We start from the raw sequence: 23,420 nt of genomic DNA on the forward strand, positions 1-23,420 counted from the left end.
ATTTGTAGAAAACATGGGAACATAGTAGAGTTTTCCCTATTAATAAATGATATATGTTACAGTTGGTAGTGTTGATACATTGTTATTAACTAAAGTTCACATTTTATTCACCTGTCCTTAGTTTTTGCCTAGTGTTCTTTTTCTGTCCCAGGATCTCATTTGGGATTCCACATTAAATAGAATTGTCATTTCTCCTTAGTCTCCCCATTTCCCTTTTTGTAAGACTGTTAACCTTTGTGAAAATATTTTTTTTGATCCCCATGAATAGAAGAACATTTGGTCATCCGTGTTTTATGGCTATGTTAAAATGTTAGTCTTTTCCAGTTGACTCCGAAATAAAATTGTTAGATTCAGCAAACAGGTGTAGTAGTAATAGAAGACACCCATCACCTGGGCTCTCTGTTATCTTTGGGAGTTAAAAGATTCAAACAAAGCCTTATTATTTAGTAACTTTTATATATTGAGAGTATACATATTTAAGGTTAAAATATGTTGCTCTTGGTTTAATAGTATAATAAGGTTTCTTCATTTAATATTTGGATTTGAGGGTGGTAAGGAAAAGGGAATATGAAATAATCTTTGGTCTACGGCCATACCACCCTGAATGCGCCCGATCTCGTCTGAAATAATCTTTGGGTTGCTTCTAATAGAAAATTGCTTTGCAATATTTTTTCCTGTAGTGTATGTATAAATATTTCCTATATTACAAGGTCCTTCCTGTTTCTACTGGAATATGTTTTAAGCCTTCCTGTCCTCAGGATTTCTGTATTGTAATATTTACTATCGTTATAACTACTGTTGGTCCATCTACCCTCCCTCCACCCTGCACCACTGACACTGTCCTGCAGATTTCACTGGACTCTCTTGACTGGTGATTTCTGGGTTGTAGGTCATTTGACAGTTTTTTGTTTTGTTTTCAGAATTTTGGGCAGTCTCTAGATACTTTCTTGTATTTGGAATTCTGTTTATCTCAGACTTCTAAATTTTTCTAAGTATTTCTTCCCAACTAAAAATGCATAATTCATAAATCCTTTAAAAATGCAGATGATAAAAAAATGCAGATGATTGATATGCCTGTTTTGAAACTAAAATGTCATCTGGTCCTAGGGCATTTTGGTATCAGAGAGAAAATATTTATATCCTTCAAATGTCTAAAGACAGTAAACTCATGGCATGCTTATGTGCAATGATTCCTGTAGGCTAAGAGTAAATCTATTCCTTTATATTTATACTAAGATATGGGAATAGAGTAGCATTCTGCTGTGAGGCCTGTGATGGGGGTATCAAACAGACACCACAGTCACATACTTTTATGTGCAGCAGTTGTAGCATTTTATGCACTAAAGAGTTGGGAATTGCCTTTTATACTTTATTATGAAATTGTTGAAATGTAAATAACAGGAGGCCATGGCTTTTTGTGTCTATGCACATGTATGAGCTGATATGTGTAAACACATATGTGTGTATATGTATATGCATGCATGGGTAATTGCATGTATTTCCCAGCTCTGCTCAAAGGACTGAGAAGCAGATGAGGATATCTAGTTCCCAGACTTTGGTTTCTGATATCATTCTTCACTTAAAGGAACTCCAATTTCTCCAAGAAATGGCTAACAGTAGGGCTAGGATGAGTAAGATAAGACAGAGTGAGGAAGTGCTTTTTAAAAAATGATAGGGCATGTCCAGAGGACACAGGAACCACCTTGAAGAGGCTTGCAATTTAAACCCCCAAATAATTAAGGATATGAATGAATTAGATGCCACTGGAAAAACTAGGAATCTGTGAGCCCATGCCAATAATAGGTAAATACATTGGAGGGAAATACATTGGTTTTCCCTCTCAGTGAAATGCCAACTGCTGACTAGTAAATGTGGAGAGAGAGACCTAGAATTGGGAAGTCAGGATTGTTTGGGGCAAAATCCATCATTAGGTGCTAAATTCAGGGGAAATTTTGATGAAGATCCAGATATTTGTAGTCTCCCCACGGATCACACACTAATTGCAAGTAGGAAAGTAGTAACTGAACATCAGAGAAACTGGAGAACAACCTGACCATGTGGTCAAAATCAGCATCACTACTAAAAGCTAGATGGATGTCATCGATGTCCAGAGGTGATGCTTGGAGATGGACTCAACATCTCTGAGGTTAGTATTCCGTGGATGCTTAGCCTCAGTGTAGTCATGAGGAAACATTAAACTGCAAATGAATAATGTTCTCTTGGGGGGGGGAAGTAGGCTGTATCCTTTGAAATGTCAATGTACTAAAACATGAAAGAAATTGTAGAGATTGGGCAGCCCGGGTGGCTTAGCGGTTTGGCGCCACCTTCAGCTCAGGGCGTGATCCTGGAGACCCGGGATCGAGTCCCGCGTCGGGCTCCCTGCATGGAGCCTGCTTCTCCCTCTGCCTGTCTCTGCCTCTCTCTCTCTGTGTCTCTCATGAATAAATAAATAAAATCTTTAAAAACAAAAAAAAAAGAAATTGTAGAGATTCCAGTTGTAGAAATATTCCAAAGAAATATGACAATATCTGATTCTAGACTGGATACTTTGTTGGAGGCTACAGCAATATAAAGGACATTGGGTCAGTTGACAAATTGGAATCTGGAGGGGTAGATTAGGATAGAAGTAATATTAGTAACTAATTTTATAAAACTAGTAGCCCTTCTCAACCAGGTTCTACAAAAGTAACCCCTTATGCCCTAAGATATATGTTGTATGTAATGGATTTGCTTCTCTTCTGTGCATCTACACTGATACTGGCCAAGTATAATCCTTGGAAGAATGGAAAACTAGTCACTCAAATTATTTTCTGTAGAGCTTAATTCTCTCATGAAATTGGACAAGAGACTATGAAAGAATACCCTCATTCTTGAGAAATAAGCACTGAAATCTTTGGGGGTAAAGGACCATGACTTTTCACAATTTACTCTTCCTGTGGCTTTAGAAAAAAAAAAGGGTATAGAGAGCCCAAATCCTGAAGTAAATGGGAGAAAATGTTAACAGGCAAATCAAAACAGGTAAATGGATATTTTTGGTGCTTTGTTTTCTTGCAACTTTACATTTAAAAATCTATCTGCTTGTAAATTGGCATTTATTGCATTTAAGAATATTAAGATTAACTGGAGGTTTTATTTAAGCCTGAAGCTTCTATACCTCGATGAGCATTCAGTGTTGTAGACTCTAACTACGCTATTGGATGGTAAGCAATTTATGGGAGAATTGTGTTTTAGCAAGAAAAAGTGATCACTATGAAGTTATTTCCCAATTCTGCCTGAGGTGCTTCTTGTAAGAATCAAGAATTCTGGACTAAGTCAAAGTATAAATAAATAAGAACCGTGTAACATGCTTAAGATAGTCCAGTCATTACTGACAACAAATATAAGTTGAAAATATATGGCATGAGAAATATTTTTCAAAATTACCATTTGGTTTCTCTTTGTAGGAGGAGCTCTTGGATATAAAAGAACGCCCTCATTCCAAACAAAGACCATCATGCCTCTCTGAAAAATATGACAGGTATGGGGGCAGGGGGAGGGGTATGCTCCTTCTAGTCCAACTTCTTGTTACACCAAACTTGGTAATTTAGGAATTGTTTTGGAGCTTTTTGTTGGAATGATGAGTGGAGAGATTTCCGGGATAATGACTTTGGGCTCCTGCACAAATACATCATAGATAAACTGTGGACTAAGTAGCACGTTACTGCATTGTCTTCATCAGTTTTATTATTAATTAGCTTTTAAACTATTCAAAAAGTTGAGCTTCATGGGACTCTAAGGACAACTAAACCAATTCCCTTTCAATGAACTGATGATGGAACTAAAGTTGGAAAATGAGCTGGGCGCAGCCTGGGTGGCTCAGCGGTTTAGCGCCACCTTCAGCCCAGGGCATGATCCTGGAGTCCCGGGATCGAGTCCCACGTCAGGCTCCCTGCATGGAGCCTGCTTCTCCCTCTGCCTGTGTCTCTGCCTTTCTCTCTTTCTCTGTGTCTCTCATGAATTAATGAATGAATGAATGAATGAATGAATGAATAATAAATAAATAAATAAATAAATAAATAAAATAAAATAAAATCTTAAAAAAAGAAAAGAAAAGAAGTTGGTCAGAGGCACATAGTCAAAAAGGAGGATTAAGACTTGAATACAGGAGTCCCTTCAGGCACATAGTCAAAAACAGAGGAGTCCCTTCGGGGTCTCTGCTGGCGGTAGTAGTATTTGCACTGTTCTTTGGGGTTCCTTCAAGGGCCTGCCCTGCATTGGCTGATCAGGAGGTTTCTGAGCCTTGTGGCATTACTCCACCCCACTCCCTACCCCTAGCCAAAAAACCCATTCAGCTATTCAGATTAGCTCTTTTGCATCTTGGGCTGCTTTATTTATTTATTTATTTATTTTTTTTTTTTGGGCTGCTTTATAAGAGGTTAGAAGGCTTTGTTTTGAGAAGAATAGAGCTAAATTACGGTCTGAAAATCTTTACAATAACCCTATATTGCACTCGTTATGGTCACCTTAAGACTTTAAGGTTATTTCTTAAATATCAAGGTAGATGGTTCATATGGCCCAAATTTTTAACATATAAAGTGTATTATATTTAATTTCTTAGCTGAATAGGACATACTATTTTTATTTGTATATCTTCTCTTCAAAAGGTTGCTAAGTCTCAATTCTTCACCACTTTCATTCCCCTGATGAAGATGGTATTTGAATAATGGCTGTTCCAGTTGGTTAGGATTTTTTCATGAGTCTCAGATAAGCTGGGAGTTTTTTGGTTATTTTTCATAAAACTGTCCATCTTTTTTATGCCTCAAGTTGAATTTTCTTGTTACAACTATTTCTTCTTGGCATAAAATAAAATTTATTAGGGTACACATATCCACTTTTATTCTGAAATGGAGACATGCTATTAATAGTAATGAAAAATAAGAAAGAGGAAAGAGCTTCCCATCCCAGTATTTCTCTTCTCAGAATTAAAATTTGATTCTTAAATTTCAGGTAATCCTTACAACCACACCAGAAGATGGGTAATATCTCCTTTATTGTGAGGAGTTTGAGATTGAGAGGTTGACTCAGTTATTCAAGATATGTTTAGTCGGTAGGGATGCCTGGATGGCTCAGCGGTTCAGCATCTGTGTTTGGATCAGGGCATGGTCCCAGAGCCCCAGGGTCGAGTCCCGCATCGGGCTTCCTGCATGGAGCCTGCTTTTCCCTCTGCCTGTGTTGTGTCTCTCTCTATCTCTCTGTTTTTCATAAATAAAATCCTAAAAAATGTTTAGTCAGTACCTGCTGCTTTGTGGCAAATACTGTGTCACATGCTATCAAATACTGCCTTAATGGAGCATTGGTCTGTGGAAGGATACAAATACTCAAGAGTTCATCATTACAGGCTGTGAAGGACAAGTACAGAGTACTCTAATAGTGTTTAGCACAGCCTGATCTGATCTGGGGGTTGTGAAGTCCTTTCAAAAGAAGAGTTCAAGGACATACCTTATTAACTTGTCCAGGATGTCCCTGGTGGTGATGGCAAAACTAGAATTCCATCTCAGATCTTCGGACTCTAGAACTTCTGCTCTGTGCACTCTGCCACCTTATCATTAGGGAGTAACAAAATAGAACCCGTATCACACATTTTTATGTTCTTGAGTGCTGTCTGTTCTGCCTGTGGAGAAAAACAGACTATGCATAGAAATTCTGGAAAAGTAAAACATCAAGCATTCCAGGAGCTACTTCAAGTGAGAGCTTTTTCTCCCTCCTGTATACTAATTTTCAGTCAACTGTTTTTTTTTTCTTCAGTAACCTAGCCAGTATTCATGGAGCATCTTCTTTATGTAGGACAGGCATGGTTACTATACTCCCCATGCACCCCAGGGTTTGTGGTCTCATGTTTCATTCATACACAAACCACAGACTCACCTTTGACTATTGGTGTTGTATGAAAAACAACAAAATATTATTGGATTAATACAGATCTTCCTCAGCATACGGTAGGGTATGTTCCAGTAAACCCATCATAAGTTGAAAATATTTAGTCAAAAATGCATTTAATACATCTGGCCTGTTGAACATCATAGCTTACCCTAGCTATCTTAAAAGTGCTCAGAACACTTAGACTAGCCTACTGTTGGGCAAAATCACCCTAACACAAAGCCTATTTTATAATACAGTGTTGAATATCTTATAACTTACTGAATACTGTATTGAAAGTAAAACACAGAATAGTTGGGTACAGAATGGTGTGGTTTACCCTTGTGTTTTCAGTGGCCGATTGGGAGCTATAGCTCACAGCCATTGTGCAGCATCACGAGAGGTTATTGTATCAGATGTTGGTAGCCTGGGAAAAGATCAAACTTTCAAAATTCAAAGCACATTTTCTTTTCTTTTCTTTTCTTTTTTTAAGATTTATTTATTTATGATAGAGGCAAAGACACAGGAGGAGGGAGAAGTAGGCTCCATGCCGGGAGCCCGACGTGGGACTCGATCCCAGGACTCCAGGATCGTGCCCTGGGCCAAAGGCAGGCGCTAAACCACTGAGCCACCCAGGGATCCCCCAAAGCACATTTTCAAAAACAAAAAACCAAAATACGGTTTCTACTGAATGTGTATCTTTGCAAAGTAGAACCGTCTTGAGTTAAACCACTGTACGTCAGGGACTGTCTGTAGCTTTTTGTTTTCCTCTTAAAAGAGCTAACCATTCTGATGGCAACCACAAGTGTTATATTGGAAAGTGGTTTCCATAACTTACTACCTAAAGAAATTTAGGAAAAAAATAAAAATAAAAATAAAGAAATTTAGGAATTAGACCACGTATGTGGTTCCTGGGTGCAAGTGCTAACTTTTGGTACCTTTTGATTTGTAGTGATGGTGTCTGGGACCCTGAAAAGTGGCATGCCTCTCTCTACCCAGCTTCAGGGCGGAACTCGCCAGTGGAAAGTCTGAAGAAAGAGTTGGATGCAGAGCGGCCTTCTCTTGTGCGCAGGATAGCAGGTGAGAGGTAGAAGTTGGGGCAGCGGTTTTAGAGAGCAAAGTCAAGTCGGAGACCAGTTTTGGAATTGCAGATTTCTTTGCCACTGGTTTCGTTCTTCGCTGAGAGTTTTATCAGAGAAATGACATTCAGAGAAAATGTCGTTCTTCGCTGAGAGTTTTATCAGAGAAATGACATTCAGAGAAAATGTCATTATCAGGAAACTGATTTATCAATCTGCTATGTAGAGAAAATCAGCTTTCCTATATAGAGCAGTGGCAAGTAGATTGCATTAGACTGTATGCTTTGGAATTAAAAGTAGTGCTGTCCCTCATTGATAGCGGAAACGGAGTAAGAATATGATAAGGGAGCATGGTAGTGAGCATAAGGCTGTGCTAGAAATCCAGTTATGCTTAGTCTCATCTGTGAAACTAGTTCTCTGGTATAAATCTAACAATTCTTGGGCAGCCCCGGTGACTCAGCGGTTTACCTCCGCCTTCGGCCCAGGGCATGATCCTGGAGACCCGGGATCGAGTCCCACGTCGGGCTCCCTGCAGGGAGCCTGTTTCTCCCTCTGCCTGTGTCTCTGCCTCTCTCTCTCTCTCTCTCTCTCTCTCTCTCTCTCTCTGCCTGTGTCTCTGCGCCTCTCTCTCTCTCTCTCTCTCTCTCTCTCTGCCTCTCATGAATAAATAAAAAATCTTTAAAAATAAATAAATAACAATTCTTAATAGTGGATTATGGTCTGAATACATGGTTTGGATATGGTTTGAAACTGGGCTAAAGGGATCCCTGGGTGGCGCAGCGGTTTGGCGCCTGCCTTTGGCCCAGGGCGCGATCCTGGAGACCCAGGATCGAATCCCACATCGGGCTCCCGGTGCATGGAGCCTGCTTCTCCCTCCGCCTGTGTCTCTGCCTCTCTCTCTCTCTCTGTGACTATCATAAATAAATAAAAAATTAAAAAAAAAACAAAAACAAAAACTTAATGATCCATTTAAAAAAAAAAAAAAAAAAGAAAGAAACTGGGCTAAAATTTGGTTTTCCATACTTTTACCCATTTCAGCCAGAAAAGAGGGGTGCCTCGGTGGCTCAGTCAGTTGTCTGCCTTCAGCTCAGGTCATAATGCCAGGGTCCTGGGATTGAGCCTCACATCAGGCTCTCTGCTCAGCTGGGAGCCTGCTTCTCCCTCTCCCTCTGCTTCTCTGCCTACTTAACTTGTGTGTGCCCATGTGTGCTGTCTTCCTCTCTCTGTGTCAAGTAAAAATCTTAAAAAAAAAAAAAAAAAAAAGAGAGAGAGATACTGAAATGTGAAGTGGAGGACTAGCAGTATAGAAGTTAGTCAAGGAACTAATTGCAAGAACTTTTTTTGAGATAGGAGGAAAACCCATTATAAAACAAATTTGGAACTGGGCAAAGAAGATAGGTGTGACTCTAGTTTGAGATAGAAGATCCTTCTATACAATCTTACAGTACACTTAGTGCAGTGATATCCCTCAAGCAGAGAATTTATTTTAGGAGAATCATTAAAGATGTGCACAGAGATTTTATTAAATGATGAAAACTAGTAAGCAAACTCAATGTCTAGGGGTAGAAATGGGTTACGTAGACTTTGGTATGTCCAAATGTAGAAATATTAAGTTGTTCAGCTGTAAATTAAGAACTCGCCCATACTGTGTCTTGTTTTTGGAAAACATGGAGACATGGTGTGAAAATTCTGGAAAAGTACATACCATTTTAGTTACTGTTTCTGGTGAAAAGTTTGAAGGAGTTTTCTCACTTGGACTTCAGTTTTCTGGTTTTTCTAGGAAAGATTTTTGTGTGGTGACAGGTTTGATTTTCTCATATCTTTATTGAAGTATAATTGACAATAGACTGCACATAATGTGTACCATTTGATGTTTTGATAGATGTATACACCTCTGAAACCATTACCATGATCAAAGTAATAAGCTTTTCCATCACCCCCAAAAGTTCCCTGGTACCTCTGAATCCCTCCTCATACTCCACACACACACACACACACACACACACACACACACACACACACACCCATTTGCCGGCAGGCAAGCACTGATTTGCCCTCTATCGCTACAAATTAGTTTACATTTACTAGAATTCAATATAAGTGGAATCCTACAGTGTGCACCCTTTGGGTGGCTTCTTTCACTCAGTAGTTTTAAGATTTGGTCATGATGTTGGTTGTATAAATAGTTCCTTTTTATTGCCTAGTAGTAGTCCGTTTTATGAATTTGCCACGGGTTATCCATGTATCCTGTTAATGGACATTTGGGTTGTTTCTAGCTTTTTTTTTTTTTTAATTTTTATTTATGTATGATAGTCACAGAGAGAGAGAGAGAGAGAGAGAGAGAGAGAGAGAGGCAGAGACACAGGCAGAGGGAGAAGCAGGCTCCATGCACCGGGAGCCCGACGTGGGACTCGATCCCGGGTCTCCAGGATCGCACCCTGGGCCAAAGGCAGGCGCTAAACCGCTGCACCACCCAGGGATCCCTGTTTCTAGCTTTTGACTATTAACCGAAACTACTATGAACATTCATGTATAAGTCTCTATATGGGCGTATACTTTCTTTTCTCTTGAGTTAATACCTAAGGGTAGAATGGCTGAGTCCTATAGTAAATGTATGTTTAACGTTTTGAGAAACTGCCAAGCTGTTTTCCAACATGGTTATACCACTTTACATTTCCACCAGCAATGTATGAACAATGTATGAAGGTTCACTCATTCTGCATCCTTGTCACCACTTGGAATGATCAGTCTTTGAGATTTTAGCCAATCTATTAGATGTGTAATAGTATCATGGTTTAATTTGCATTTCCCTAATGGCTAATAATGTTGAGTATCTTTTCTTATGCCTATTTGCCATCCATATATCCTCTAGTCTCTGTTCAAAGCATTTGTCCACTTTTTATTTTTGTTAAAGATTTTATTTATTCAAGAGAGACACAGAAAGGCAGAGACATAGCAGAGGGAGAAGCAGGCTTCCCATGGGGAGCTTGATCAATCCCATGATTCCGGGATCACAACCTAAGCCAAATGCAGATGCTCAACCGTTGAGCCAACCAAGTGTCCCTGTCCATTTTTTAATCTGATTGTGTTTTTAATTTTGAAGAGTTTTTATATGTACCTGATACAGGTCCTTCCTTTATCAGATATACTTTGAAATATTTTCTTCCAGTCTATGGCTTGTTTTTGCATTCTTAGAAGAGTATCTTTCAGGGGCACCTGGGTGCTCAGTCATTTAAGCATCTGCCTATGGCTCAGGTCATGAATGATCTCAGGGTACAGGGATGGAGCCCTGCATGACATTCCCTGCTCAGCAGAGTCTGCTTCTCTTTCTCCCTCTACTATTTCCCTTCTTTATGCGTGCATGTGCACGCGCTTGCTCTGTTTCTGTCTCTCTCTGTCTCTGTCTCTCTCTCTCTCTGTCAGATAAAATCCTTGAAAGATCTTATTTTGCTTTTAAAGAACAGAAGTTTCAAATTTTGATCAAGCCCAGTTTTTCATTTAATAGATTGTGGTCACGGTGTTGTGCCTAAGAAAACTCTGCTTAACCCAGTGACACAAAGATTTCCTCCTTTATTTTCTTCTAGAAGTTTTATATCATTTAGATCTATGATCTATTTTGCATTTTGTATGTGGTACCAGGTATCAATTCAAGTTCATTTTCTTTTTTAAAGATTTTATTTATTTATTCATGAGAGACACAGAGAGGCGGAGGGTAAGCAAGCTCCTTGTGGGGAGCCTGATGTGTGGGACTCAATCCCAGGACCCCAGGATCACAACCTGAGCCAAAGGCAGACACTCAAACACTGAGCCACCCAGGCACTCCTCAAGTTCATTTTCTTACATGTGGATATCCACTTGTTAAATACCATTTTTTGAAGAAACACTTCAGCTTTTTAGGTAGTTATTTTTTCCAAATACACCTACTATAATTGGCAAATTATTTTTCTAGTAATTATGTAGATAAGGCCTTAGTCAAAAATAAAGGGATTATGGAGACCAATCATGGAAAAATCATTTATTATGAAGTACATTTATTGCTCCAGAGAGAAAAAGCAAAAGACTCAGTCTTACTTAAATATGCACATTATTCTGTACCTGTTTCAGTGGTGACTCTTCCAAAACCCTCATCACCACTAATCATGGACATACTACCAAGAAAGGAAAAGTACCCTGCTGGTTTGCTTAACTTTCTCTTTCTGGTGTTTTTCCAGATCCACGAGAGCGCGTGAAAGAAGATGACTTAGATGTTGTTCTCAGCCCACAAAGACGAAGCTTTGGAGGGGGCTGCCACGTGACGGCTGCTGTTAGTTCCCGGCACTCAGGAAGCCCGTTGGAAAAAGAAAATGATGGGCTTCGCCTGCTTGGCGGACGAAGGATTGGCAGTGGGAGGATAATCTCTGCTCGGACCTTTGAGAAGGATCACCGTCTTAGTGATAAGGAGCTGCGGGACTTAAGAGACAGAGACAGAGAGAGGGACTATAAGGACAAGCGATTCAGGGTTTGTCTTCTAGATCTTTTCACCCCACATGTGCTTAGGGACTTCATATGCACTTCATTTCTAGCAGGTTATTTTGAGATGCCAGATGAACACAGCCCATTCTTCAGCCAGATAAAGAGGCTCAGAGTGCTGGGGGCAGGGAGGGGCTCCATGTCTGCAGCATAGTATCTGCAGTATCAATCGTAGTATCAATTGACCATTACCTAACACATCAAGACCTTAACTCAGGTCGAAACGCCTTAAGTAGAACCTGTTTTTTTATCTTGCATTGTGTACTTTTCCAGAGGGAGTTTGGGGATAGTAAGCGTGTCTTTGGTGAGCGAAGAAGAAATGATTCCTACACAGAAGAAGAACCAGAATGGTTCTCAGCTGGACCCACAAGTCAATCTGAAACCATTGAGCTGACTGGCTTTGATGATAAGATACTGGAAGAAGATCACAAGGGGAGAAAGAGAACAAGGCGAAGGACGGCCTCCGTGAAGGAAGGTAAGCAAAAACTTTGAGAGGGAAGCTTACTCTTCTAATATGAGATGTGCTTATAATTGTCTTAATTATGCACTTAGGAATAACTGTACCAAAAAAAAAAAAAAAAAGGAATAACTGTACCAATTGCTAGGAAGTGTCAGGTGAATTTACTAGGTGTGTATTACATCCTCAACTTGTTCTGCCTGCAGTGCTAAACAGAGAAGTCTCACGTTGCCCTGTAAGAGCACTGTGTACACAAAAGGGTTCCCTAGACATCAGAAAAGTGGTAGAAATAGTGAAGGAGTCTCATTAATTGAGAACTGGGCACAGTGCTAAGTGTTTTGGCTGTATAATCCTTCTAACAGCCCTGTGAGGCAGGTACTTTGGTTGAGTGAATGGAGATGCAAGAGGCTTGAGGGACTTGTCTGTGGACACTGAGGAAGTAATTAGTCAAGTTGGGAGTTGAACAAGTCCTTTTGTACTTCAGAGCCCACCTTCTTCACCGTGGTTTTAGACCTTCCTACATGTGTTGTTTGTGACTTGGCTTCTAGACTCCGTTAGCTATGAGATGTGGTGGGATATCTCCTTATCAAACTGAAAAAGCCAGAGCTACTATGTGAGAGGTGCCTGATACAGAGCTGGGGGCCCACTACTCATTTTCAGGGCAGTAGCCTGGCTTTAGGGTGGCCAGTCTTGGGCTGATGATCCTGAGAAGTGGTAGTGAAGAGCCAGGCTGGCTAGCGTGAGTTTGAGTATTGGAGTTCTGCTTACCAAATGTATAATCTTTGCTAAAACTCTTGATAGGGGGCTTGGTTCTTTGTAAGGTGAAGATAGTGTCTACTTCATAATTTCAAGGGTTACTTTTAGCATTAAAGTTCAGATGTGAACATGAGAGCTTAGTTTCTTGTGGGCACTTCTTGAGTAAATTCTAGTTCTCTTCAGCTTTCAGATTTAGTTGGAAAACACCTTTTGGCTGATACTAGTCAACAAAAGTAGAAAACTGTTTTAATATAAGTGTTTAATCAGTGCCACCTTAAAATTATGAGGCTAAAATATATTTAAGCAGAAAGTGAGCTAGTGGAATTTATTTAGGGAAAAGAGAGAAATCACTTGCTTTTTTTTTTTTTTTTTTTTTTCTTTTCTTTTAGTATCTTTAAGACACAATAGACATCATCATTATCTTTATGCTGTTACACATTGTTCCCTGGGGTGGTGCAGAAGAGTGATGGGTAACTTGCGAGATATTTCTCTTAAATAGCATTTGAGACATGCCTTTGTGTCATTCTCAGGCTAAAGCAGTACCAGCCAAGCATTGGTCTTTCACATAATGATAAAGATAAGGCTGCTGCTGGGTATGTGAGGGAAAAGCACATGTTTTTCTCAACTGAGGTGTAATCTAAATTTCACCCATTCATATTATATCAACAAGTGGATGAGCCAAATGGTGTGATAATGTCCCCTCCTTATCTTATACACACAGAGACAGACCTGGAAAGAGGGGACAACCTAAGACCCTGTCACATGGATTTCATGGCAGAGTCTCAAGTGAAATCCAGGGGCCCTAGCTCACTCACCCCAATAGTTAATTGCAGACAGTCCACAGGCTGTTTTAGCTAGTGTATTTAGGATAAACCAGTATCCCATTATTTCATCTTGGCTACAAGAATGAAAGGGAGGGGGGGATGAGTGCCTTTTAGTCCATTTTTGTATCTGTATTCTAACTTCCAATGGATTTTTTTTTTTTTTTTAAGAGCGAGTGGGGCCAGGACAAGGGGCAGAGTCAGAGAATCTCAAGTAGACACCCCGCCAAGCATGGAGCCCAACTCAGGGCTTGATCTCACAACCCCAAGATCATGACCTAAGCCGAAATCAAAGCATTAGACGCTTAACCTACTGAACTACCCAAGCACCCCTCTGTGGAATTTTTTTATGTAGCCATTCTCTGCAGGTACATCCTAGTGCTGAGAGTATAGCAGTAAACAAAGCAAACCTATTCCTTTCCTGTATGATTTTAAGACCGATGTGTAATGAACTACTTACTCTACATGGGGCCCAGTGCTAGGTGATGTATAAATGGTAATAAAACAATTTGAATATGCACTAACACATGTAACCAGGGGAAAAAAAGAAGTCAGAAATGGTTAAAACCCTCCATTGATTGAAAAGAACATTTTAGGAGTGCCTAGGTGGCTCAGTCAGTTAAGTGTCTGACTCTTGACTTTTGGCTGAGGTCATAATCTCAGGGTTGTGAAATCATGCCCTGTGTTGGGCATGGAGCCTGCTTAACATTCTCTCTCTTACTTTGCCCCTCCTTGCACAGCTTGCATGTTTTCGGTCTTTAAAAAAAAAAAAAAAATTGTGTTCTCTCTAATGAAGGTATGTGGGCCTTCTGAACATGATAAAACTTCCCCTTAGTTCTCTTTCCTGGGTCTCTGCCTTTTGAGTGTATTATCATAAATGGCCAGTTGTGTTTGTCTGCCAGTACACATCCCTACCAACTTAGACCCATTCTCAGTTGACAGGCCCCCATCTGCTTTCCAGAGCTTGACAGTGGCATAAAATTGCATATAGAACACTGCTACACCTTGGAAAAGCTATTTATCTGTTGAGATGTTCCACATCAACACAAAATAAGAGGAATAGAAGATATATTAAAGTTTCTTTTGCAAATGTATGAGCCAAATACAGACCCTCATTTCCACCTTTCATTCTTAAGTTGGGACCCAAAACTGCAGCAAAATGTTCCTCATTAGTCTAAGGTGGGCAGGCAGCTTCTGCCAGGTAAAGTGGGTCAGGGAGAAACAGTGTTCGAGTGGACAAGAATACACACTGGGCATTGATCAGGCTATTGAAATGTTCATTTTTCCAGGACTCTGTTTCTTTGTAAAGTGAGGCTACTATCTCCACGAAAGCAGTCATTTTAGTTTAAATGTCAGTCTTTACTCAGCCATTAGAAATGACAAATACCCATCATTTGCTTCAACGTGGATGGAACTGGAGGGTATTATGCTGAGTGAAATAAGTCAATCGGAGAAGGACAAACATTATATGTTCTCATTCATTTGGGGAATATAAATAATAGTGAAAAGGAATAGAAGGGAAGGGAGAAGAAATGGGTAGTAAATATCAGAAAGGGAGACAGAACATAAAGACTCCTAACTCTGGGAAACGAACTAGGGGTGGTGGAAGGGGAGGGGAGGGTGGGGGGTGGGGGTGAATGGGTGACAGGCACTGAGGGGGGCACTTGACAGGATGAGCACTGGGTGTTATTCTGTATGTTGCAAATTGAACACCAATAAAAAATTTATTATTTAAAAAATAAATAAATAAAAATAAATGTCAGTCTTTAAGGAATAGTATCTGCTTCTATTTGGCAGTAAGCATGTGCTAACCCAATGGAGAGACTGCTGATTGCCTTGTCCGTGGCTTACAAAGTTTGTCTTACTGGTTGCCCTAGGCTCCAGAAGGCTCAGGGTAGTTAAGTGGCAGCTGCCCCTGTGGAGGAATGGTGCTGCCTTAATACACACGGTATGGTGTAGAACGGTATCGATGCCATCTTAGGGTTGAAGTTTCTGCCATTTGGCTGGTATTGAGACCAGCCCTTTAGTCCTAGTCTCCTGTTTTGCTGTCTAGCTTTTGAAGCATTACTAGAATGAAAGCAACTGATAGCATTTAGCATCTCTTGGTCTGATTAATAACAAGACTGAGGTAACTACTGGGGACTTTTAAGAAGGGATGGGCCCGGGAGATGGCAATCCTTCCCTTCCCTCCCCTCTGCCACCACGAAGGTCTTTCATATCTGTTGTAGATCTTGAAACTACAGGCCGCTCTTACATAGATGGTTTTGCAGGGTGAGACTTTGGGAGTTCTGTTCTTCAAATCAAAAAGTCTAGTATCTTGCAGTGCATTTATTTGAAAGAAAAACATTTTTTATCCCAAGGATTTTGCCTTTTGCCCATATTCCTGATAAAACGAAGATCTTAGATTCCTTAAGTGTTACCACTTGGTAGCTTCACTTACACCCTACCTTCATATCCTAACAGTAACTGTGAATGATACTTGGTTTTAAATTTACCAGGCACTACAGAGTAAAACAAAACTGATTAGAGCAGATTACCTGTCTTCAGAGAGACAACGTACTCTGAGAGACAACATAAAGGTTATAAAGAAGGCAGTGATTAATTTTTCTGGGCATGGTAAAAACGAATAGGCAGGTCAGGTTTCCCAGAAGCTTTGCCTTGAAATATGAGCTACAGCCAACCTGAAGGCAAGTGAAAATTGCCCTCATGCTAGATTTCACATGAATACCTTAGATTGCCAAACCCTGATTGAGAATGATAATGCAGATACACAGATGAAGGCAAGGGCAAATTAATTTGGTTCCATTTTTACGCAGTAAGAAACTTGCAGAAACTATCTTTAAAAAAAAAAAAATCCCATTAGTAAAAGAATGTGCATCATCTTTCTTGCACTGTGCTGGCATTCTGGCTTGTTATTAAGGCTTTTTTCCTCCCCTAGCCATAGGAAAGGAATCGTGCTGTTGCATGCTGTATTGGCACACGAGGTCTGCTTTTAAAGTTGTTTGTGGCTCTTTTGCACATGTGATGATGGCTGAGGCCACACAATAAGTCTAGAGCGGTTCACTTGATCAGACTATTTTTGTCCTGGTTTTGCTTTCAGGCATAGTCGAGTGCAATGGAGGAGTGGCCGAAGAGGATGAGGTGGAGGTCATCCTTGCACAGGAGCCTGCTGCTGATCAGGAAGTGCCAAGGGACGCCGTCTTGCCTGAGCAGTCCCCAGGAGAATTTGACTTTAATGAGTTCTTTAACCTTGATAAAGTGCCAGGCTTGGCTTCGGTGAGTGTAGCAGCACACTTAACAAACGAGGTGGAGCAACTATGGTTAAATTTGACCTGAGTATTAAGTATCTTTTTAAAGTATTGTTTTGCTAGATATTTGGGGAATTTTGGCTTTTATTCCTAAGTATCATTTGAGTTTTCGTGGCTTTGAGAGGCCTAGTGGCAATGACCAAGTGAGAATTCTGTACCAGTTACCTCTTTTTCTAGGCTGGTAGCGTTGGACTAAGAATTCTTCAGATGTGAAGGACATCATCTGCTTTTATTTTTAAGTAGTTAAGTATTTGTTATAAAGACTTGCTGTGGAGACGGATTTTTATAACTGGTGATTAGCATCATGCTGATCTGCATTCCTTGGGTAAGGTTGACTAGTTAAGTGGTAACTTTGTGGTGTGATGGTTCTGAAAACCTTTAGTGAAAAATACCTTGGAATACTATCAGTGTTGCTGTTAAACCGTGAAGGTCCAGTCTTTTCTCCACTTTCAAAGTAGAAACAGTAAGACATTCCAAATCTTCACTTGCTACCTGCCCTTGCGCCTATATTCTCTTTGGTCCTTAGGGATTACTGTGGCCTCAACAAGTTGTAGAAAAGCTAGAACTCTGACCTGTGCATACAGAAATGAGATTGTTCTGTGGTTGTTGAAAGAATGCATAGAATCGTGATGAAACAATTTTTGGAGACATTTGGGGCACCTGCATGGCTCAGTCAGTTAAGCATCAGACTCTTGATTTTAGCTCAGGTCATGATCTCAGGGTTGTGAGATTGAGCTCCACAAGGGGCTCCACACTGGGCATGGAACCTGCTTAAGATACCCTCTCTGCCCCCTCCCCATCTCTCTCTCCCCCTTTAAAAAACAAAAAACCCACATTTGTCCAAAAAGCATCTCTGTTCTAGAGGTCCCAATTACAATACCAATTACAGCAAATACATTTGACAGTCCTTTAAAATTGGTGGTTCGTGGAATTTAAATGACTCTTCGTCTTAACTGTAGCAGCTCCTTGTTTGATTATTGCATGAGCAGAGAGAACGGGGCATGACACAACAAAATAATATTGGCTCGTCTCCTTTGTCATTTGTGGCCCCAGTCCCCAAAAGATGGCCACGTAGCATAGGAGAGCAGACACAACATAGCACTGCTAGGAATAGGGTTATAGGTGAGTTCTAGGGCAGCATTTGAAATACTCTGTGATGAGAGACACAAGTTATATTTCCAGTCCATGAGAACCTATACTTTAGTATAAAATACAAAAGTCATGGCAGTGCCAAATTGCTATAAAGTTCTAAGCATTTACTTTGACTCTCTGAACTTGTCTCCATATTGTCCAAGAGTACATTTGTCTAGAGCATCCTTCAGGAGCTTGTGCAATGTGGCTCTAAATCAACTGACAGCTGTGTGGTTGGTTCTGTTCCTTAAGTTCTAGCAGCAATGTTAGCTGTAAGGCTCCCTAGCCAGATATCTCACTTATGGTCAGCTGGTCAGTAATAGTCCTTTGGCTCACCGTGAGCAGAAGGGTTGCATTTAGACAGAAGCTTAGTTTCCTTGGTGGAAAATTCTTTGCTTTTGAGGGGACATTAGTCACTTATTTTTCCCCTTCACTCTCTCAGGTGAAGTTTTCCCAGGAAAAGGTCAGAATTTATAAGCCTCTTCTTAGCTCCAAATGTGAGCACCTCTGAGACTTAACCCATGTGCCTACATAGAGGAAGAATTCAAAACCAAACTTTAAATAATAGGTAACATGCGTAGAGTGCTGATTGCTTTAGGCTTTACATATAATAATGTCATCTAATCCTCACAAACCCTTGTAAATTAGGTTACTGTTTCCATTTTGCAGATGCGGAAACAGGCACAGAAGCTTAAATAACTTGCCAAAGTCACACAACCTAGTCGGTTGTAGATACTGAATTTTGATTCATGCAGTTTCAGTTAAGGATCTTTGTTTTTAATTCCTCATAACTATACTGCCACTAAAGCATCAAAGGAGGTATAGGAGCTTCACAGTATCTTATCTTCTGGCCCTCACCCTCAACCAAAATTTGGCTAAAGCTTGAGCAATAGTTGATACTAGGTTAGGAGGTCTCCATGTTTCTCATGAAGGTCCTGCTCATTAAGGTATATATTCTATGATTGATTCACTTAAAAGCTAAACTGGGATCAGTTAAAAACAAATGCCCTTGGATGTGCTGTTGACTCTAATACTATGCTCAGTAAATGACCAATTAAGAAAAGTAAGAACTAGATAGGATTTGAGTATCACTTGACAAATATTATATAAAGTGTTTGAAATAGTACATGGTACTCAGTAAGCTCCGCCAGTGTTAGGTATTAATAGATAAAAACAGATTATATTTTAGGTTATGTTTATTGGCATAACTACACATTAGAAGTTGGAAGTCATAAAAATCTCAAACTGAACATTTGGATTACATGTGCAAGTAATTTTCGTTAAATAATTAAAAATAAGTTTATTTTAGATAGGATACGAGTCTTATTACAGTGCCTGACATATAACAGGTGCTTATTATGTTGAACGAAGAAAAAGGAAATGAAAGTGGAAATCGTAAACTGTTTAGAGTGATGAACAAAGATCATGGCGTAGAAAAATCCTGGCGGCGTAATCAAAAGTATGCTCAGAAGAAAATGTATAGCCTTAAGTACATTTTTACAAATCCCAAAAATCAAACTAGAGTGAAACAAATACAAAACTGTAGACATTTCCATAAAAGTGGAAGGTACACACACAAAGAAAGTGGAAGGTACTAGAAGAAGAACACTGATCAGTAAAACCTAATAATTGAGAGAAAATATAGTATCTGTTTGACAGAATATGAATCATAAAATATGGCTTGTCTGAGTGACCTTGTTTGAAGGAGCAGGCTAACAGTTATAAGTTACCTTAAAATGTTATTTAAAAATGTAGAAAGAACAGTTTAAACATACCAGATTACAGTTCATAAGGCTCCTCTTCTTGACTAACTGATGGCTGCTGACAACACATTTGCAGAGGATGTCTTGACCAAGGAAGTCAGAGCAGCAGGTCCTCCCCTCCATTTTCTGTACCAAGCCAAGGTACAGGAAATCTAACTGCTGGTAGATCATCCCTTTGCTGTGTGGCAAAAATGACTGACTAGATAAATACTTTTTAGGATTTCTTTGGGGCTTAAAACACTTTAGCCTTTTGAAATTGGCATTTCCAGTATATGTGTGTAAGAGTAACTTTGTTTTTACTGTTTATATTGTAGCTTATAATAGAACAGCTCTAACAGGAACAAAGTTGGTCACTGATCAGAATATGGAAATGACTTTCTCAACACTTACTCTCATATCTTTAGAAAATGTCCAGATACTTTATATTCACATTCTTTTTGTGTATCTTCTAACTTTTTTCATATACACTATGATCAGAGGAAATAAAAGGATTAAAATGCAAAGAGATATTGTTGCTATTTGTAAAATTCCAAATTCTTTTCAACGCTAAAACCTTCTTCATGGCTATAGCTTTTAGTTTTAAAATAATTCCTATTTATCCCTAAGGTTGTTATGTTTTAGGTACAATTCTCAATTTTTCACAGTAAAACACTTGCTAGTAATGCTTCTTATATTTTAATTATGATAAAAGTAGTACACTGGAAGGTCAGCATTATTTAAGGTGTGTGAGTCTACAAGTGAACAATTGAAACTGAATAATACCTCAGGAAATAGAAGTACCACAAGTAATGAATTAGTGTCATGGATTAAAATCTCTTATTCTTGTGTTCAAGAAAAGTATTTCATGGCTTACTTTGGGTACATTATGAGAAAATTCATATGAGAATAAAATAATTTAACCTGTTGCTGAATTTTGACCGGAAATTGTGGGTTCCAGTCTTTAGATAAAACAGTTGCTAAAATAAAATAAAATAAAATAAAATAAAATAAAATAAAATAAAATAAAATAAAAAATAAAACAGTTGCTAACTTTGCCACCTATGTACGAGTTTGGAGGAAAACTTATTTTCTGCTTATCATTGGTATAAAAATGAAAGTTTATGCCTGTTAGGATATGCCTCATTTTTTTGTACTAACATTTGTTTTATTTTGTCTTTTCTAAATATTGATAAGAACACTGCATAAGATCAATTTAGATATGTTACTGGATTTGTGATAGAATAGAATTGAAATACACCTTTTAATGCATCGATCTAGTTTTTAAGGATCGATCATGGAAATAACTATTATGAAATAGTGTTGAAATTACTTCTGATCATAGCACATCAATTAATTATCCTTACCAAACTGAAAACTATTGAGGTTGGATTTAAAAGAAAACAAATACCTGCAAGCTCCCTGTTAAGTTCAGACAAATATTAGAGATCAGTTAAAGTTCATCTTTCACATTCTGACACTTTCAGAACTTTGACTGGAATTACGATCTCTGTGTGCTTTACTTTTTAGTTTCTGAAATTCTCACCATTGAATTTTATCATGTTCATCACAACCTTGAGAAAGTTGAAGTTTGAAGCAAGGGCTTTCTTTCATCATCTCTCCATACTTGATATTTAGTTGAAGGCCACTAATCAGCTTGGCAGTGGAATGCTTTACTGTGGTGCTGATTTTGATTTTGAAACTATATCCTCTGAGAACATTAAGTAGTTCATGGACTTTCTAATGAGGCAAAGGATAAAAAGCCGAACATACTCTGTGACACAGAGGTTTTTCATTATATGCTTAGAAAGTATATGGTCAGTAATGCCCACCTTTGGGTTACTCAGAAATGACCCTGGAGGGGAAGAAAAATTAAAGATGTTGAAAATCATAAATTCTGCGGGTGTTTACCTTCAGGTCAGCAGCACCAAAGGAAGTTTCAAAGTAAGTGACCTTTTTTTAAAATTTGAATCTTGTTGTCCTTTTCACCTAGAAACCATCATCTTAGCTCCTTTTGTCTTTCCCTTTAGATGATAGAAGATGTTTTGGGAGAAGGATCAGTCTCTGCAAGTCGGTTCAGTAGATGGTTCTCTAATCCGAGCCGATCAGGAAGCCGATCCAGCAGTCTTGGGTCAACACCACATGAAGAACTGGAGAGACTAGCAGGTAAAATTGCTATAAATTCTTACTTTGAATGTGGATTTAAGCTTTCTCTGACCTGGTTCATCTTATCTTCATTAGTTAGGGTCCATTAAGATTTAAAAGGTCTCTGGATATCAAAAAGAAAACCCTTTAATTTGTGCCCATTTAATATTGTTGATATATGTCAGTGCTTTATTGGGACCAATCAATTACAAATGTATTTACTCGTAATATTAGGTCTGGAACAAGCAATCCTCTCTCCTGGACAGAACTCGGGGAATTATTTTGCTCCTATCCCACTGGAAGACCACACTGAAAATAAAGTGGATATTTTAGAAATGCTGCAGAAGGCCAAAGTGGATTTAAAACCTCTTCTTTCCAGTCTTTCTGCAAATAAAGAAAAGCTTAAGGAAAGCTGTAAGTGTTTATTAGAGTCTGCTTTAGGCATTTGAAGTGTGCATCTCAGTCTTAAGGCAGTTCGTTCTAACATACTGCTGTTTTCAAAGTTAAATCAATGGGTTTTATTTAATGTTTCATAGTTTTTATCAAACAGTACCACCTCCTTGAAATCTCTAGTCAGTGGGTCATGGGCTTCTCCTCCAAGTCTTCCTCCTTACCTAGAGTCTGGTTGTTACACTCCAGTCAATGCCGTAGTCCTCCTGGGCATAACTTGTCAGCTTCTCACACCTTTGCACCAGTCTGCCATGTTCTTGCTTAGGTCATGTGCCCTCAGCATAAACCTTAGTGACATAATGACCATAGTGAGGGTAGCAGTCTTGCTAACATAGAGCTACCTGGGAGTTTTGTCCCTGGTAACAGGTCTACAGAAGACTCATTATGAGAGGTCCTCCTGCAGGATGCACATTAGGATTTTACCAAGTCTTAAAGCACAACACCCAATGGTGTGGTCCCCCAGCTTCTAGCATCTAAACATTCTAGGTTTATTTTATGCCCTCTCTTACTAAGTACATAATTGTGGCTTTATTTCCACTGAGTAGCCATGGTTTTAAGAGTCTTCAGTTTGCCTATTTTTGACATCAGCCTTTTCTGACAGCCTCCCTTCAGCTGTGAAATAAATTATTTTCACTTTAACCATCATGGTAGCCAAAGAGAATGCCTACCACATATTCACTTGCTTGGCTTCATGTGGATTTTCTCAATCTTTCAGCGCATTCAGGAGTTGTGCTGTCAGTGGAAGAGGTAGAAGCAGGGCTCAAGGGCTTGAAGGTGGACCAGCAAGTGAAGAATTCGACTCCCTTCATGGCAGAACACTTAGAGGAGACCTTGAGTGCTGTAACCAGCAATCGACAGCTTAAGAAAGATGGAGATATGACTGCATTCAACAAACTAGTGAGCACCATGAAGGCAAGTGGAACTTTGCCTTCTCAGCCCAAAGTCAGCGTAAGTATTTGGCACAAACCCCAGCCTTTTTTCCTTTTCCCTTTTTCTATTCCATTTCCCACTATAATAAATGGACTTAAAAAATGGTATCCTGAGTAAGTTGGAAGTTCTTTAATAGTCATTTGGTCCTTAATGCTTTTGTGTGTTCTTTAATTATTACTGTGCTATTTGTTACTAGAAAA

General features: G+C 39.3%; 1 protein-coding gene across 7 annotated transcripts in view; it reads left to right on the plus strand.

Annotated features, from left to right (window-relative positions):
- EIF4ENIF1 (eukaryotic translation initiation factor 4E nuclear import factor 1) overlaps positions 1–23,420 on the plus strand; it is a 47,762-nt gene that overhangs the window by 10,713 nt on the left and 13,629 nt on the right. For all 7 annotated transcript variants that reach the window (XM_041729386.1, XM_041729382.1, XM_041729388.1 and 4 more), the window contains exons 3-10: positions 3,444–3,517; positions 6,848–6,975; positions 11,186–11,472; positions 11,757–11,958; positions 16,618–16,793; positions 21,726–21,861; positions 22,075–22,254; positions 23,006–23,238. In XM_041729386.1, coding sequence (XP_041585320.1) covers positions 3,444–3,517; positions 6,848–6,975; positions 11,186–11,472; positions 11,757–11,958; positions 16,618–16,793; positions 21,726–21,861; positions 22,075–22,254; positions 23,006–23,238 — 1,416 coding nt within the window. The remainder of the gene's footprint in view (positions 1–3,443; positions 3,518–6,847; positions 6,976–11,185; positions 11,473–11,756; positions 11,959–16,617; positions 16,794–21,725; positions 21,862–22,074; positions 22,255–23,005; positions 23,239–23,420) is intronic.

This window comes from Vulpes lagopus, chromosome 14, assembly GCF_018345385.1.
Source record: "Vulpes lagopus strain Blue_001 chromosome 14, ASM1834538v1, whole genome shotgun sequence".
NCBI classification, from domain to species: domain Eukaryota; kingdom Metazoa; phylum Chordata; class Mammalia; order Carnivora; family Canidae; genus Vulpes; species Vulpes lagopus.